At 44.5% G+C, this 17,776-nt stretch overlaps 1 protein-coding gene across 1 annotated transcript in view; it reads right to left on the bottom strand.

Moving 5' to 3' along the window:
• Positions 1-695: 695 nt before the first annotated feature.
• The window catches only part of LOC121578386 (guanine nucleotide-binding protein G(i) subunit alpha-2), a 201,988-nt gene continuing 184,907 nt past the window's right edge, over positions 696-17,776 (bottom strand). Inside the window, exons 6-9 of the mRNA XM_041892743.2 lie at positions 6,731-6,860; positions 2,336-2,489; positions 1,661-1,890; positions 696-1,132 (exon numbers count right to left, since the gene is read on the bottom strand). Of these exons, the coding sequence (XP_041748677.1) occupies positions 1,700-1,890; positions 2,336-2,489; positions 6,731-6,860 (475 nt within the window). The 3' untranslated portion in view covers positions 696-1,132; positions 1,661-1,699. The remainder of the gene's footprint in view (positions 1,133-1,660; positions 1,891-2,335; positions 2,490-6,730; positions 6,861-17,776) is intronic.

Below are 17,776 nucleotides of genomic sequence, written 5' to 3'. Positions count from 1 at the left end.
AAAGAAAGCACTACTAAAGGACACCAATTATAAGAAGAGACTTGCTTGGGCCAACAAACACGAGCAATGGACTTTTTGGTTCCAACCACCGTGTCTTTGTGAGAAGCATGGAGGAGGAGGTGTGATGGTGTGGGGGTGCTTTGCTGGTGACACTGTCAGTGATTTATTTAGAATTCAAGGCATACTTAACCAGCATGGCTACCACAGCATTCTGCAGCGATACACCATCCAATCTGGTTTGCGCTTAGTGGGACTATCGTTTGTTTTTCAACAGGACAATGACCCAACACACCTCCAGGCTGTGTAAGGTCTATTTGACCAAGAAGGAGAGTGATGGAGTGCTGCATCAGATGACCTGGCCTCCACAATCACCCGACCTCAACCCAATTGAGATGGTTTGGGATGAGTTGGACCGTAGAGTGATGGAAAAGCAGCCAACAAGTGCTCAGCATATATGGGAACTCCTTCAAGACTGTTGGAAAAGCATTCCTAGTGAAGCTGGTTGAGAGAATGCCAAGAGTGTGCAAAGCTGTCATCTAGGCAAAGGGTGGCTACTTTGAAGAATCTCAAATCTAAAATATATTTTGATTTATTTAACACATTTTTGGTTACTACATGATTCCATATGTGTTATTTTATAGTTTTGATGTCTTCACTATTATTCTACAATGTAGAAAACAGTAAAAATAAAAGAAAAACCCTTGAATTAGTAGGTGTGTCCAAACTTTTGACTGGTAGTGTATTTATCAAAAAAAATATAACTATATTTTTCTAACCTTGGATAATACTTATAAACAACAAAGAAAGAAGCAAAAAAATAATATATCTGAGATCAAATTCAGACTTGGCAGATATCAATCAAAAAAGAGACCCCTATCATATTAAATATCTAACATATAACGAAAATAAACAAACAAACACAAAAACCACAAGAGGGAGAGGAGGACATGACAGTTGAAAATAAGTGATCGTTGGAATAATTCTGCAAGGCTTTTTCTCCCAAGTTCTCAGTTTGTTATGTTTGTTTCCATATAGAAAAGCAGGAGTTTTCAGGGCCAGTACAGTCTGTCTGTGATGGAGGTTTGTCTGTCCACTCTATCCCCCAAGCAGCAGGCTCGTTCTACAAGCACTCCTGGAGAAGAGAGGCATGAAGAGTCAGCTAGCCCAGATATGGCTGAGCAAATATTTATTAAATATGAGATGTGCAGTTTGTGTATGTATGGTAATGGGTAAGGGAAACTTTTTACTGGTAAGACATGCAGGGGGTTTATCTATGATGTACTGCTGAGTCAACTTAACCACCAGAAAACAAATCATACCTCATTTATGTTCTCAGTTATGACTCGGGCCCTGTGTTTTGTGCAGTCATGTGACATGCCTGGATTTTAACCTTTATTTAAAGATTTTTCAGCAAACTGTCCAGCACCATCCTCAGAAAATTGTGTTTGTTTTTGGTGTAATGCTAATTTCTGGATAAGGCTTAAAATACAGGATAACATTTTGCTATGACACATGATTGCGCAAAACACAGGACCCTAGTTATCACCATACTGACTATCTAGTCCTTTTTAACATGGTCATCTAGTCCCCAAAAGAGATAATGGGCTATATCATCAGCATTGGATTTGCTGTTTGGTTTTCCCCTAATCTTTGTCCTCACCTTAGCTCCTCCTCTGGCCTGCCTCCCCTCGCCCCGCCTTTAGAAGAGACCACAGTCCTTCAGGTTGTTCTTGATGATGACGTCGGTGACGGCGTCAAAGACAAACTGGACATTCTTGGTGTCGGTGGCGCAGGTGAAGTGGGTATAGATCTCCTTCGTGTCCTTCTTCTTGTTCAGGTCCTCAAACTTAGTCTGGATATAACTCGCTGCCTCGTCGTATTTGTTGGCTCCTGAGTAGCAAGGGATAAAAATAGTAAACATAAATAAAACATTATAGCATGTGATGAGATGCCAGACATTACAATTGATTGATTCCAAGATAAAACACTATTAATGAATTATAAGTTGACATCTCTTAGAAATCATCACTGGTAAGCTCAATATCCCCCAATATTCTGTCACTGTTTCAACTGCTGCTGATACCATCAGTAATAAACGGCTAGAGCTACTATTGCAGCTGAAGTAGCTATAGCCTCAACAATCACAACTACATGATTTCTCTGTCAGAGTGCACTGCAGCTTCTTTATGTTGCAGTGCTACAGACCCACTGGGCACACACTGGTTGAATCAACGTTGTTTCCACATCATTTCAATGAAATTACGTTGAACAAACGTGGAATAGGCTTTGAATTTATGTCTGTGCCCAGTGGGGATACATTGGTAAGATTCTCTACCTGTGTACTCGGGGTAGCAAATAGACAAGGGGCTGCATGTAATCTTCTCCTCAAACAGATCCTTCTTGTTGAGGAAGAGGATGATGGAGGTCTCTGTGAACCACTTGTTGTTGCAGATGGAGTCAAACAGCTTCATGCTCTCATGCATCCGGTTCTGGTAGACAGACAGACAGACAGACAGACAGACAGACAGACAGACAGACAGACAGACAGACAGACAGACAGACAGACAGGCAGACAGGCAGACAGGCAGACAGGCAGACAGACAGAGCCAGACAGATAAATACTTGGTCACATCGCCTCCAAGGACAAAGGATAAAACATCAAATCTGCCACCAGGGGGCAGTGACTCCTCACATTTGAAATCTAGCTGTATAGGCTAGTGGTACAGTATGTATTTTGTGAATGTGTCTATGCTTTCTCCTCTCTCACTGCAGTAGTAGAGATAGAGAAGCTGAGAGTGTCTTTGTGTTAGGGGGATGGTGAGAGGAAGCATATTGTTCGCACACTGATAAAAATGGATTATTGTGCCATAGAAAAAAGGGACCAATAAGAAGTAAATCAGGTGAACGTCTATATAACATCCATAGAAATATATCAATGGTCTATTTGGTCCTAAGAATTAGTGAGCTATAACTGCTTAACAAGACTATTGAATTAACATGGGATCACAAAATGCAGTGTCTGTGAAGTAGGATGGCTCTTTCCATCTTATTCTTTCCTGTACTTACATAAGCGGTGTATTGATTTGGTGCTTCACACCAAAGTGAAGGAAACAAATGGATCATTGCACAGGAATTTGATGATATCTTAGCAGATTTAACTGCTCTTCAGGTTATTAAGTCCTCAGCCCACACTTACTGTAAATATTGTGTGAGTGGTATATCAGTGGGATGCCAGGACAATAACCTCTCCCTCAACGTCAGTAAGACAAAGGAGATGATCATGGACTACAGGGAACGGAGGGCCGAGCACTCCCCCTATTCACATCGACGGGGCTGTATTGGAGCAGGTTGAGAGCTTCAAGTTCCTCAGTGTCCACATCCCTAAAGACCTATCATGGTCCAAACAAACCAACAGAGTCGTGAAGAGGGCACGACAACTCCTCTTCCCACTCAGGAGCCTGAAAAGAGTTGGCATGGGCCCTCAGATCCTCAAAAAGTTATACAGCTGCACCATCGAGAGCATCTTGACTGGTAACATCATCTTGACTGGTATGGCAACTGCTTGGCATCTGACCGCAAGGTGCTACAGAGGGTAGTGCGTATGGCCCAGTACATCACTGGGGCCGAGCTACCTGCCATCCAGGACTTCTATACCAGGTGGTGTCAGAGGAAGGCCCAAATAATTGTCAAAGACTCCAGCCACCCAAGCAACAGACTGTTCTCTCTGCTACCGCATGGCAAGCGGTACCAATGTGCCAAGTCTGGAACTAACAGGACCCTGAAAGGCTTCTACCCCAAAGCCAAAAGGATACCCAGACTACCTGAATTGACCCTTTTTTTAACTATCTCTCCTACATGCAATCTCCATAGACAAAAATTGGCAGTAGAATGGCCTTACTGAAAAGCTCAGTGACTTTCAACGTGGCACCGTCATAGGATCCCACCTTTCCAACTGCTGTTATCATTAAGTGGAAATGCCTAGGAGCAGCAATGGCTCAGCCGTGAGGTGGTAGGCCAATCGTCTGTCCTCGGTTGCAACATTCACCACCGAGTTCCAAACTGCCTCTGGAAGCAATGTCAGCACAAGGACTGTTCATCGGGAGCTTCCTGAAATGGGTTTCCATTGCCGAGCAGCAGCAGACAAGCCTAAGATCACCATGCGCAATGCCAAGCGTCGGCTAGAGTGGTGTAAAGCTCGCCGCCATTGGACTCTGGAGCAGTGGAAACACATTCTCTGGAGTGATGAATCACGCTTCACCATCTGACAGTCCAACGGACGAATCTGTTTGGCGGATGCCAGGAAAACGCTACCTGCCCCAATGCATAGTGCCAACTGTAAAGTTTGGTGGAGGAGGAATAATGGTCAGGGGCTGTTTTTCATGGATCGGGCTAGGCCCCTTAGTTCCAGTGAAGGGAAATCTTAACGCTACATACAGCATATAATTACTTTGTAGACGATTCTGTGCTTCCAACTTTGTGGCAAAAGTTTAGGGAAGGCCCTTTCCTGTTTCAGCATGACAATGCCCCCGTGAACAAAGCGAGGTCCATAAAGAAATTGTTTGTCGAGATCGCTGTGGAAGACCTCAACCATATCGAACACATTCGGGATGAATTGGAACGCCGACAGTGAGTCACGCCTAATCGCCCAACATCAGTGCCCGACCTCACCAATGCTCTTGTGGCTGAATAGAAGCAGGTCCCCACAGCAATGTTCCAACATCTAGTGGAAAGCCTTCCCAGAAGAGTGGAGGCTGTTACAGCAGCAAAGGGGGGACCAACTCCATATTAATGTCCATGATTTTGGAATGAGATCTTTTGGTCATGTAGTGTATACAGTATACAGTACCAGTTAAAAGTTTGGACACACCTATTCATTCAAGGGTTTTTCTTTATTTTTACTATTTTCTACATTGTAGTGAAGACATCAAAACTATTAAATAACACATATGGAATCATGTAGTAACCAAAAAAGTGTTAAACAAATCTTCAAATAGCCACCCTTTGCCTTGATTACAGCGTTGCACACTCTTGGCACTCACTCAACCAGCTTCACCTGGAATGCTTTTCCAACAGTCTTGAAGGAGTTCCCACATATGCTGAGCACTTGTTGGCTGCTTTTCCTTCACTCTGCGGTCCAACTCATCCCAAACCATCTCAATTGGGTTGAGGTCGGGTGATTGTGGAGGCCAGGTCATCTGATGCAGCACCGCATCACTCTCCCTCTTGGTAAAATAGCCCTTACACAGCCTGGAGGTGTGTTGGGTCATTGTCCTGATGAAAAACAAATGATAGCCCAACTAAGCCCAAACCAGATGGGATGGCGTATCGCAGCAGAATGCTGTGGTAGCCATGCTGGTTAAGTGTGCCTTGAATTCTAAATAAATCAGACAGTGTCACCAGCAAAGAACCCCCACACCATAACACCTCCTCCTCCATGCTTTATGGTGGGAAATACACATGCGGAGATCATCCTCTCACCCACACCGCGTCTCACAAAGACACAGCTGTTGGAACCAAAAATCTCAAATTTGGACTCCAGACCAAAGGACACATTTCCACCAGTCTAATGTCCATTGCTCTTGTTTCTTGGCCCAAGCAAGTCTCTTCTTCTTATTGGTGTCATTTAGTAGTTGTTTCTTTGCAGCAATTCGACCATGAAGGCCTGATTCACACAGTCTCATCTGAACAGTTGATGTTGAGATGTGTCTTTTACTTGAACTCTGTGAAGCATTTATTTGGGCTGCAATTTCTGAGGCTGGTAATGCTAATTAACTTATCCTCTGCAGCAGAGGTAACTCTGGGTCTTCCATTCTTGTGGCGCTCCTCATGAGAGCCAGTTTCATCATAGCGCTTGATGTTTTTTTTTAATGGAAACTTTCAAAGTTCTTAAAATTGTCCATATTGACGGACCTTCATGTCTTAAAGTAATGATGGACTGTCGTTTCTCTTTGCTTTTTTGATTTGTTCTTGCCATAATATGGACTTGGTCTTTTACCAAATAGGGCTATCTTCGGTATACCACCCCTACCTTGTCACAACACAACTGATTGGCTCAAACACATTAAGAAGGAAAGAAATTCCACAAATTCACTTTTAAGAAGGCACACCTGCTAATTGAAATGCATTCCAGGTGATTACCTCATGAAGCTGGTTGAGAGAATGCCAAGAGTGTGCAAAGCTGTCATCAAGGCAAAGGGTGGCTATTTGAAGAATCTCAAATATAAAATATATTTTGATTTGTTTAACACCTTTTTGGTTACTACATGATTCCATATGTGTTATTTCATAGTTTGGATGTCTTCACTATTATTCTACAATGTAGAAATTGTAAAAATAAAGAAAAACCCTTGAATGAGTAGGTGTGTCCAAACTTTTGACTGGTAGTGTATATCTTATCTTTAACTCTGCATTGTTGGAAATGAACCCATAAGTAAGCATTTCACTGTTAGTCTACACCTGTTGTCTATGAAGCATGTGACAAATAACATTTGATTTGATTTGATTATCAATTACATTTACACCCCTATAAAATAAAATATATCTAATCTAATAGCCTATTCCAGTGCACATACAGTATATTATGTAGAGATGTAACATATGCTTTATAATATGTACAGTATATGGATGTTCTGTGTAGCCCACGACATGATGACAAGTAACGAGTGACCAGTTGAAAATATGTGGATCATAGAAATATAATAGGATAGGATAGGTGACTCTTCCTCCTCACCATCTCCTCATCCTCAGCTAGCACCAGGTCATAAGCACTCAGCGCCACACAGAATATGATGGATGTGACTCCTTCAAAACAATGGATCCACTTCTTCCTCTCTGAGCGTTGGCCGCCCACGTCAAACATCCTGCAGGAGAGAGAGAGAGGGTTGAGGGGAAAGAGGGAGAGAGTGAGAGAAAGAAAGAGAGAGAGAGAGAAAGAGGGAGATAGAGAGAAAGAGAGAGATGAAGGTTGTAACACCGAAAAAGGTAGAGAGAAAAAATAAGGTGAAGTTGATACAGGAGAGAAGTAGAGAAGGAAAGGGGATTGGAGATGGGGGGATGAAAGAGAGGGAGAAAGTGAGGGTGACATTCCATCCTTGGCCATGCATTAACATTTCATGAGATTGTTCTGAGAACAAAGGCAGCTGGAGAGAGATCCATTAGAGATGCTGGGCCGTGATAAAAGACTGCAGGGCCAACACAGGAAGCCCTCAGGGGCCATATGTATCAAGCATCTACATTTTACATTTGAGTCCTTTAGCAGACACTCTTATCCAGAGCGACTTACAGTTAGTGAGTGTATACATTTTTATTTTTCATACTGGCCCCCCGTGGGAATCGAACCCACAACCCTGGAGTTGCAAACTCCATGCTCTACCAACTGAGCTACATTCCTGCCGGCCATTCCCTCCCCTACCCTGGACGACACTGGGCCAATTGTGCGCCTCCCCATGGGTCTAAGCATCTCACAATTGGAGTTTTGATCTAGGATCAGGTCCCCTCTGTCCATATAATTACATTCATTGTGATTTAAAAGGCACAGGAGCAAACGCTTGACCTCTACTCTGAGTGTTCAGATGCTTGACGCCTAAACATTGTAGACACATTACACTGTAACAGAGGCTCTACCAGGTGAACACGCCACACAGGTGTGATTACACTGGTTATCAGGGGACACTGAGGTTATAACCCTGCTTGAGCTGTTATTCGTCCTAACAACACAGCCTCTCTATCACACATTAATGGACATTGATGTGAAGATAGATTGTATCGAGCTGACCCACTGTACCACATAGAGCTTCAACCTGCACATATGGGTTTTCACAAGCTTAATCAATCAATCAATTTTATTTTATATAGCCCTTCTTACATCAGCTAATATCTCGAAGTGCTGTACAGAAACCCAGCCTAAAACCCCAAACAGCTAGTAATGCAGGTGTAGAAGCACGGTGGCTAGGAAAAACTCCCTAGAAAGGCGAAAGCCTAGGAAGAAACCTAGAGAGGAACCAGGCTATGAGGGGTGGCCAGTCCTCTTCTGGCTGTGCCGGGTGGAGATTATAACAGAACCATGCCAAGATGTTCAAAAATGTTCATAAGTGACAAGCATGGTCAAATAATAATCAGGAATAAATCTCAGTTGGCTTTTCATAGCCGATCATTAAGAGTTGAAAACAGCAGGTCTGGGACAGGTAGGGGTTCCATAACCGCAGGCAGAACAGTTGAAACTGGAATAGCAGCAAGGCCAGGCGGACTGGGGACAGCAAGGAGTCACCACGGACGGTAGTCCCGACGTATGGTCCTAGGGCTCAGGTCTCTCAGTTGGCTTTTCATAGCCGATCATTAAAGAGTTGAAAACAGCAGGTCTGGGACAGGTAGGGGTTTCGTAGCCGCAGGCAGAACAGTTGAAACTGGAATAGCAGCAAGGCCAGGCGGACTGGGGACAGCAAGGTGTCATCATGCCCGGTAGTCCTGACGTATGGTCCTAGGGCTCAGGTTCTCAGAGAGAAAGAGAGAACGAGAGAATTAGAGAGAGCATAGACACACAAGATGACCTAGTTTAGGACTAAGTAACAGGTTTGACTGTCCCATGGCTCCGTCAACAACCAAAATGTGAATGACTTGGCATGGAATAATCTGTACCTGTATTATGTTATCATCCACAGTCCTTAACAATGAGCTCGAAATTTCAACCTTGAACAAGTGTTAATTTCCCATGTACTGGTCCACAAAGACCAGTTGGTATATAAAGGGACTGAGTCCAGTATGCTTAATTAGTTTGAGGTATTAATTTAAGAATGGGTAGTACTGTAATGCTGCTGTTGTTGCTGTTCTGCCTCTCTGTGGCATGTGCACAGGGAGAGAGTGGAGAGGTTAGAGAGAATTACATCACTCAACAGGGTCACAGGAATGGGGAGAGAGCACGGAAAGTGATGTTACAAAGACACAGACAAAACCGCTGACATCTGGAGTGAGCTGAGACTGCTGAGAGACATGGTGGTGGAGCAGAGAGTGGAGCTGAGGAACATGGCAGCCAAAGTGACAGCCGGTGAGAGCCAAGTAGACGAGCTGAAGAAAGAGGTGATGGATCAGAGAGTGGAGCTGAGTGTCACTAAGACTGAACTGCACTTCTACAAGAACAAAGAAGAGGAACTGGAGAGCAAAGATGCAGCCCAAACAGCAGAACTATTCACCATGGACCCGATTCATACTTAGGAAAAGTACACCTTTCTTATGCACAACTTTCCTATGCACTTTTCAGTAGTTGGTATTCAGACGTGGTTCCCTTGCGCACACTAAATATATTTAATTCAACAGCTGACAACCCTCCCACTTCCTGGCCAACAGATTTTCTTGTGGAGTTCATTCAATAGGGTTTTTAGTACATTTATCTAAAGCCACCCCTTTACATTTGGTGTACCTGAATTTTCTAGACAAACTCACTAGAATGTATGGAGAGAACGGTTCAGGGCCCGGTTTTCCAAAAGCATCTTAAGGCTAAGTTCCTCATTAGAACCTTCGTAGGAACATCGTTAAATCTCTGAGCTGTTTCCCAAAACCATTGTTACTAAAGTTGCACTTGAAAACGCTCGTTATTTACCGTCTGCCTCAGGCCACTCATAGAACAGCTAAGTGCGTCCTTCGTTGCGTTTTTTCCCTACCGCGTCACTTTAAACACAGAAGATCTCTGCTAAACATACAATCAAGACGTTGATCTGTCTCTCTGTGACCGCCGATAACGAAGTTAATACAAAGTGGTGATGGTAGTGCTTGCCCATTACTGCTTATCACTTATTAACAATAATTTATTCACATTACAATAAAATATTTAAGTTGTTGTATATATTACATTTGTTTTATTTGATGACTTTATTATTTTATTCCAAGATATCATCTCATCTCTATAGAGCTGCTGCCTATGCAGTCTGACAAAATCACTATTTTGTAGTTCTTCAAAGTAAATAAGGCATCATTTTATGACTGCTCAATACCACCTATTAATCACTTAGATCATGTATTTTCACGTAGAGATACCTCGCAAAGCAACAGCTGCTCTCTATATCCCCTCACAATCGCATTAAAAGAAACACACAGACTGGACAAGTAGGTGCGCAATGGATTATGATCATTGTAGTTAATTACCACATATTATGTGCTTAACTATGCAGAATATTGGCCTGTTGGAAACTACAACTTTTAACTCTAGAGAAACTGTGCAATGTGCGCATTGAGCTCACAGAACAAAATGGAATTCAAATAATTAAACCGACTTGGTCAATTAGTTGTTTAAAAAACGAAAAATAACAACATTTCGCTGTCAGTGTGGATGGGTTTCCATAGGCTACAGCCTCGGCTTGGGTCTCCAAATTTTGCTCCTGTAAATTATGAAGCCAGAGGCCTACAATTAAAATTCTGAAAAACCACACAGCTATTTATACTTCACTGTGGAAAAGAGGCCGAAATACCTGTCTTGTTGACATGCTTTTCATTTAGCTGAAATATGACTGGTTTCACATTTGTCTCCAGAGATCATAAGGTAACATATATGTAAACAATTGTAATTTAGCCTACGCTACCGGTCAAACGTTTTAGAACACCTACTCATTCAAGGGTTTTTCTTTATTTTTACTATTTTCTATATTGTAGAATAATAGTGAAGACATCAAAACTATGAAATAACACATATGAAATCATGTAATAACCAAAAAAGTGTTAAACAAATCAAAATATATTTTATATTTCAGATTCTTCAAATAGCCACCGTTTGCCTTGATGACAGCTCTGCACACTCTTGGCATTCTCTCAACCAGCTTCACCTGGAATGCTTTTCCAACAGTCTTGAAGGAGTTCCCACATACGCTGAGCACTTGTTGGCTGCTTTTCCTTCACTCTGTGGTCCGACTCATCCCAAACCATCTCAATTTGGTAGATGTCAGGGGATTGTGGAGGCCAGGTCATCTGATGCAGCACTCCAACACTCTCCTTCTTGGTAAAATAGCCCTTACACAGTTTGGAGGTGTGTTGGGTCATTGTCCTGATGAAAAACAAATGATAGTCCCACTAAGCCCAAACCAGATGGGATGGCGTATCGCTGCAGAATGCTGCGGTAGCCATGCTGGTTAAGTGTGCCTTGAATTCTAAATAAATCACAGACAGTGTCTCCTCTGAACAGTTAATGTTGAGATGTGTCTGTTAATTGAACTCATTCATTTTGGCTGCAATTTCTGAGGCTGGTAACTCTAATGAACTTATCCTCTGCAGCAGAGGTAACTCTGGGTCTTCCATTCCTGTGGCAATCCTCATGAGAGACAGTTTCATCATTGCGCTTGATGGCTTTTGCAACTGCACTTGAAGAAACTTGACATTTTCCGTATTGACTGACCTTCATGTCTTAAAGTATTGATGGACTGTCATTTCTCTTTCCTTTTTTGAGCTGCTCTTGCCATAATATGGTATTTTACCAAATAGGGCTATCTTCTGTATACCACCCCTACCTTGTCACAACACAACTGATTGGTTCAAATGCATTAATAAGGAAATAAATTCCACAAATTAAATTAACAAGGCACACCTGTTAATTGAAATGCATTCCAGGTGACTACCTCATGAAGCTGGTTGAGAGAATGCCAAAAGTGTGCAAAGCTGTCATCAAGGCAAAGGGTGGCTATTTGAAGAATCTCAAATATAACATATATTTTCATTTGTTTAACACTTTTTTGGTTACTACATGATTCCATATGTGTTACTTCATAGTTTTGATGTCTTCACTATTATTACACAATGTAGAAAATATAGTAAAAATAAAGAAAAACCCTTGAATGAGTAGGTGTTCTTGTCACGACTTCCTCCGAAGCTGCCTCCTCTCCTTGTTCGAGCAGGCTTCGGCGTTCGTCGTCACCGGCCTTCTAGCCACTGCCGCTCCTCATCTCATCCATTTGTTTTGTCTTGTTTATTACACACACCTGGTTCATATCCCCTCATCAGTACCTGTATAAGTATTCCCTCTGCCCCCCTTGTCTTTGTGTGTGATTGTTTATTGTGGAGTTTACCATAGCTTGGTGGAGCTATATTGTATTTTGTATCGCTGAGATATTCACCCGTGTGCCTTGTTCTCTCCAATGCGCCATAATACCGCACTGGGGTGTTTTACGCATTGATGCGTACCGCTGTCTTACCGAATAAACCATTTATTCTGTGATTTTTCCTCCTGCGCTTGACTCCGTACAAATCAACCGCCACAGAATCACACACCCAACAGCATGGAGTCAGCAGGAGACAGGAATATGCCTGGAGTCATGGAGCGGGTCCGGGAGCATTCCAACATGCTAGCCAGCTTGGGCGAAGCGATGGATTGGGTTCTCCAGGTCGTCCAACGGCTGGAGAGGAGAGGACCCGACCCTTCGGGACCAGCTGAGCGACCGGATCCAGCCACCCACACCCCAGCACCCAGAGGGATTCACCTATCCCGACCGATGGAGTATGACGGGACAGCTGCCACTGCCAGGGATTCCTCCTGCAGCTGGACCTCTATTTTTCTACCATCATCCCGGCTCCATCGGAGCGGGAGAAGGTGTCCGCCCTCGTCTCCTGCCTCTTGGGAAAAGCCCTGGAGTGGGCCAACGCAGTCTGGAGTGAAGGAGGAGACACGTTGGACAACTGCGAGGAGTTCACTCGCCTCTTCCGGGCAGTCTTCGTTCACCCTCCCGAAGGAAGAGAGGCGGGTGAGCGGCTGGTCCATCTGAGGCAGGGGACAAGGACCGCGCAGGACTTTGCCCTGGAGTTTAGAACTCTAGCGGCTGGGTCCGGGTGGAATGAGCAGGCCCTCATCGACCTCTTCCGGTGCAGCCTGCGAGAGGACGTCCGAAGGGAGCTAGCCTGCCGGGATACCACGTTGACTTTCAACCAGCTGTTGGACATGGCCATCCGGTTGGACAACCTGCTGGCTTCCAGAGGACATCCTGGAAGGGGCCTGCCTGTTTCACCCCCCTTCAACCCGGATTACGTTCCGATGGAGCTGGGTGGTGCAGCGATCCAGGAGAACGAAGGACGACAACTCCAGTGTCACTCTTGTGGCAAGTGAGGACACTCTGCTGCACGCTGTCGTCAGAGTTTTTCTGGGTCTGGAGGTGGCAGGCAGGGCACTCTCGCGTCACCCCAGGTAGCGCAAACCCACAATCGTTCAGAGCCCTCTGCTGCGCACTTCACCATACACGTCACCTTCCCTGATTACACAGTAGTTCCCCAGTGTAAGGCGCTGGTCGATTCAGGCGCAGCTGGGAACTTCATGGACAGGTCTTTAGCTAATAGTCTATGGTTACCCTACCCATTTCATTGCCCATCAAAGCACTTGACAGTTGACCATTAGGGTCAGGTTATGTTAGGGAGGTTACAGCACCAGTCACGATGATTATGCAGGAGACCCATAGAGAGCAAATCACCTTTTTTATAATTGATTCCCCTGATTTCCCTGTTGTGTTGGGTCTTCCCTGGCTCGCACTACACGACCCCACCTTTTCATCGCCGCAGAGGGTTCTCACGGGGTGGTCGCGAGAGTGTCAGGGTAAGTGTCAAGCTGTTTCCGTTGGTGCAACAACGGTGGAAAGTCCAGACACTACCTCCACCGTGCACATTCCCCCCGAATACCTCGACTTGGCACACGCGTTTTCCAAAACGCAGGCAACCAAATTATCACCCCATCGGGCGGGGGATTGCGCAATAAACCTCCAGTTAGACGCTGTGCCTCCCAGGAGTAATGTCTATCCCTTGTCGCTGGCTGAAACGGAGGCTATGGAGACATACGTCTCCGAGTCCCTGCACCAGGGGTTCATACGTCCCTCCACTTCGTCTGGCTCCTCGAGTTTCTTTTTCATGAAGAAGAAAGACAGAGGTCTGCGCCCTTGCATTGATTACTGGGCACTTAATCAAACTACCATTCGCTATTGTACCCTCTATCCCTCATCTCCTCTGTTATCGAATCAATGCACGGGGCGCGCTTCTTCACGAAATTAGATCTCCGGAGTGCGTACAACCTGGTGCGTGTCCGGGAAGGGGACGAGTGGAAGACAGCATTCAGCACAACCAAGGGGCATTACGAATACCAGGTGATGCCGTACGGGTTGATGAATGCTCCATCAGTCTTCCAGTCCTTTGTGAACGAGGTGTTTCGGCACATGCTTGGTTGCAGTGTGGTGGTCTACATCTATGACATTCTGGTGTATTCCGCTACGCGTGCCGAGCATGTGTCCCTGGTTCGCAGAGTGCTGGGCCAACTGTTGGAGCATGACCTGTATGCCAAGGCAGAAAAGTGTCTGTTCTTCCAACAGTCCGTCTCCTTCCTCGGATACCACATCACCACCTCAGGTGTGGAGATGGAGGGATACAGCATTTCAGCCGTGCGTAATTGGCCGACTCCAACCACGGTAAAGGAGGTGCAGCGCTTTATTGGGTTTTCCAATTACTATCTGAGGTTTATCCGGGGCTTTGGCAAGATCGCAGCTCCCATCACCTGTTGAAGGGTGGGCCGTCCCGGCTCCGCTGGTCTGCTGAGGCTGACAGGGCTTTCAGTAACATGAGGGCTCTGTTCACCTTAGCCCCGGTACTGGCTCATCCCGATCCATCAATACCGTTCATAGTGGAGGTGGATGCGTCCGAGGTAGGGATAGGTGCTGTCCTATCCCAACACTCAGGCATGCCACCCAAGCTCCACCCCTGTGCCTTTTTCTCTAAGAAGCTCAGCCCAGCGGAGCAGAACTATGACGTTGGTGATCGGGAGCTGTTGGCTGTTGTCAGAGCCCTGACCGCGTGGAGGCACTGGCTTGAGGGGGCGAAAAACTCTTTCCCCGTCTGGACTGACCACCGTAACCTGGAGTATATCCAGGCAGTGAGGAGGCTGAACCCTCGCCAGGCCAGGTGTGCCTTGTTCTTCACCTGGTTTGATTTCACGTTGTCATACATACCAGGGACTAAGAACGTGAAGGCAGACGTGCTGTCACGGCTGTACCACACAGAGGAGAGTCCCATAGACAACACCCCCATACTCCCATCCTCCTGCATTGTGTTGCCTGTAGTGTGGGCGGTGGACGCGGACATAGAGCGGGCGTTACGCACAGAGCCATCTCCATCTCAGTGCCGAGCTGTGCTGCGGTACGTGCCGTCTCTTGTCCTTGACCGTCTTATCTTTTGGGCACACACGTCTCCCTCCTCTGGTCACCCAGGTATTGGCCGTACAGCGCGCTGCCTGACCGGGAAGTACTGGTGGCCTACCTTGGCTAAGGACGTGAGGGTGTATGTCTCCTCCTGCTCGGTGTGCACCCAGAGTAAGGCACCTAGGCACCTCCCAGCGGTTAAGTTACATCCCTTACCAGTTCCACAATGGCCATGGTCCCACTTGTCAATTGACTTCCTCACTGATCTTCCCCTCTCTCAGGGTAAAACCACCATCCTGGTCGATGTGGACCGCTTTTCTAAAGCCTGCCACCTCCTTCCTCTGCCCGGTCTCCCCACGGCCCTGCAAACTGCGGCAGCCCTGTTTACTCACGTCTTCCGGCACTACGGGGAGCCAGAGGACATAGTGTCTGACCGGGGTCCCCAGTTTACATCCAGGGTCTGGAAGGCTTTCATGGAATGTCTGGGGGTCTCGGTCAGCCTGACCTCTGGGTTTCACCCCGAGTCTAATGGACAGGTGGAACAGGTGAATCAGAATGTGGGTAGGTTCCTGCGGTCCTACTGCCAGGACCGGTCGGGGGAGTGGTCGGTGTTCTTTTTTCTTTTTCTTTTTTCTTTTAGGGGATAGATCAGCTTTAATATTGCAGATAGATTGTAACTTCCATCAATGCAATTGTCTGCATCGCTTCCAATCCCCCATATGTTTTTTTCCCCTCACAAATATATATATATATATATATATATATATATATATATATATATATATATATATATATACACACATACATACATTGAAAATGACTTTACCCCAGTCCTCAGCAGTCCAATCCCTGTACCTTTCGCAGAATATCAGTCTGTCCCTGATGTTTTTCCTGGAGAGAAGTGGCTTCCTCGCTGCCCTTCTTGACACCAGGCCATCCTCCAAAAGTATTCGCCTCACTGTGCATGCAGATGCACTCACACCTGCCTGCTGCCATTCCTGAGCAAGCTCTGCACTGGTGGTGCCCCGATCCCGCAGCTGAATCAACTTTAGGAGACGGTCCTGGCGCTTGCTGGACTTTCTTGGGTGCCCTGAAGCCTTCTTCACAACAATTGAACCTCTCTCCTTGAAGTTCTTGATGATCCGATAAATGGTTGATTTAGGTGCAATCTTACTAGCAGCAATATCCTTGCCTGTGAAGCCCTTTTTGTGCAAAGCAATGATGATGACACGTGTTTCCTTGCAGGTAACCATGGTTAACAGAGGAAGAACAATGATTTCAAGCACCACCCTCCTTTTAAAGCTTCCAGTCTGTTATTCTAACTTAATCAGCATGAAAGAGTGATCTCCAGCCTTGTCCTCGTCAACACTCTCACCTAAGTTAATGAGCGAATCACTGACATGATGTCAGCTGGTCCTTTTGTGGCAGGGCTGAAATGCAGTGGAAATGTTTTTTGGGGATTAAGGTTATTTTCATGGCAAAGGGGGACTTTGCAATTAATTGCAATTCATCTGATCACTCTTCATAACATTCTGGAGTATATGCAAATTGCCATCATAAAAACTGAGGCAGCAGACTTTGTGAAAATTAATATTTGTGTAATTCTCAAAACTTTTGACCATGACATATATATATATATATATATATATATATATATATATATATATATATATATATATACATAAATACACATACATATACATTTCTTTAAAAACATTTTTTTTCCCTTCATTACTTTCCAACCCCACCACCCCTTCTCTAATTGGAGTAAACTAGTGAACAACAATGCTTAGGCCTCTACTTCCAGCTTAAGCATACTATATACATTTTATGGACACAGTCAATTTTACAATAATTATATTTTGTTTGTTTTTACTCCTGAACTTCCTCTACCCTCAACCTCTACGTTCATTTTCATGATGTCCATCCGGTTTGCTTCTATATGCCATATCTTTCTAACTGTGCTCTTTCACAAAAGCTCTCAACCTATAACCTATATACTAATTATGGACACAGTATGCTTACATTATTAGTTATCTTGTTGTTATTAGTTGTTGTTAGTTGCTATTAGTCCCATCCTTCAACTCTATTCAACACCACCCATCTATCTCTTAACACCATCCATATTGGATTTCCATTTGCCATATATTTTTCAACTGTACTGTAGTGTTTTACAAAAGTTCTGAACCTTTCTATTCTCATTGTTTCTACAGATGGTAAATTGAAAAAAAAAAATTGTTGCTAAAAGTATTATTATATTATTGATCGATTGACTATGACTTTTCAGATCACCCAGTAATGCTATCTGCAGGGTTAGCTCCAGGTAAATATTGCAATCCTTCAGCCATTCCTGGACCTGTGTCCAAAAACAAGCTAAAAATGGACAGTACCAAAACAAATGATCTAATGATTCTGTCTCTTCGCAGCAAAATCTGCAGAGCTGGGAAGATTGTATCCCACATATATATATATATATATATATAATATTATATTGGTAGCAATCATTTTATATAATAATTTAAATTGAAAAATTCTACGTTTTGAATCCGGCGTCGTTTTGCATATCAGTTCATAAACACTATGCCATGGGATCGGTACGTCAAAAATCTCTTCCCAACTATTTTGAAATCTATACGGGA

Source organism: Coregonus clupeaformis, chromosome 12, assembly GCF_020615455.1.
Source record: "Coregonus clupeaformis isolate EN_2021a chromosome 12, ASM2061545v1, whole genome shotgun sequence".
Lineage (NCBI taxonomy): Eukaryota > Metazoa > Chordata > Actinopteri > Salmoniformes > Salmonidae > Coregonus > Coregonus clupeaformis.
The sequence above is the reverse complement of the archived record's forward strand: the minus strand, read 5'-3'. Positions and strand labels throughout refer to the sequence as shown.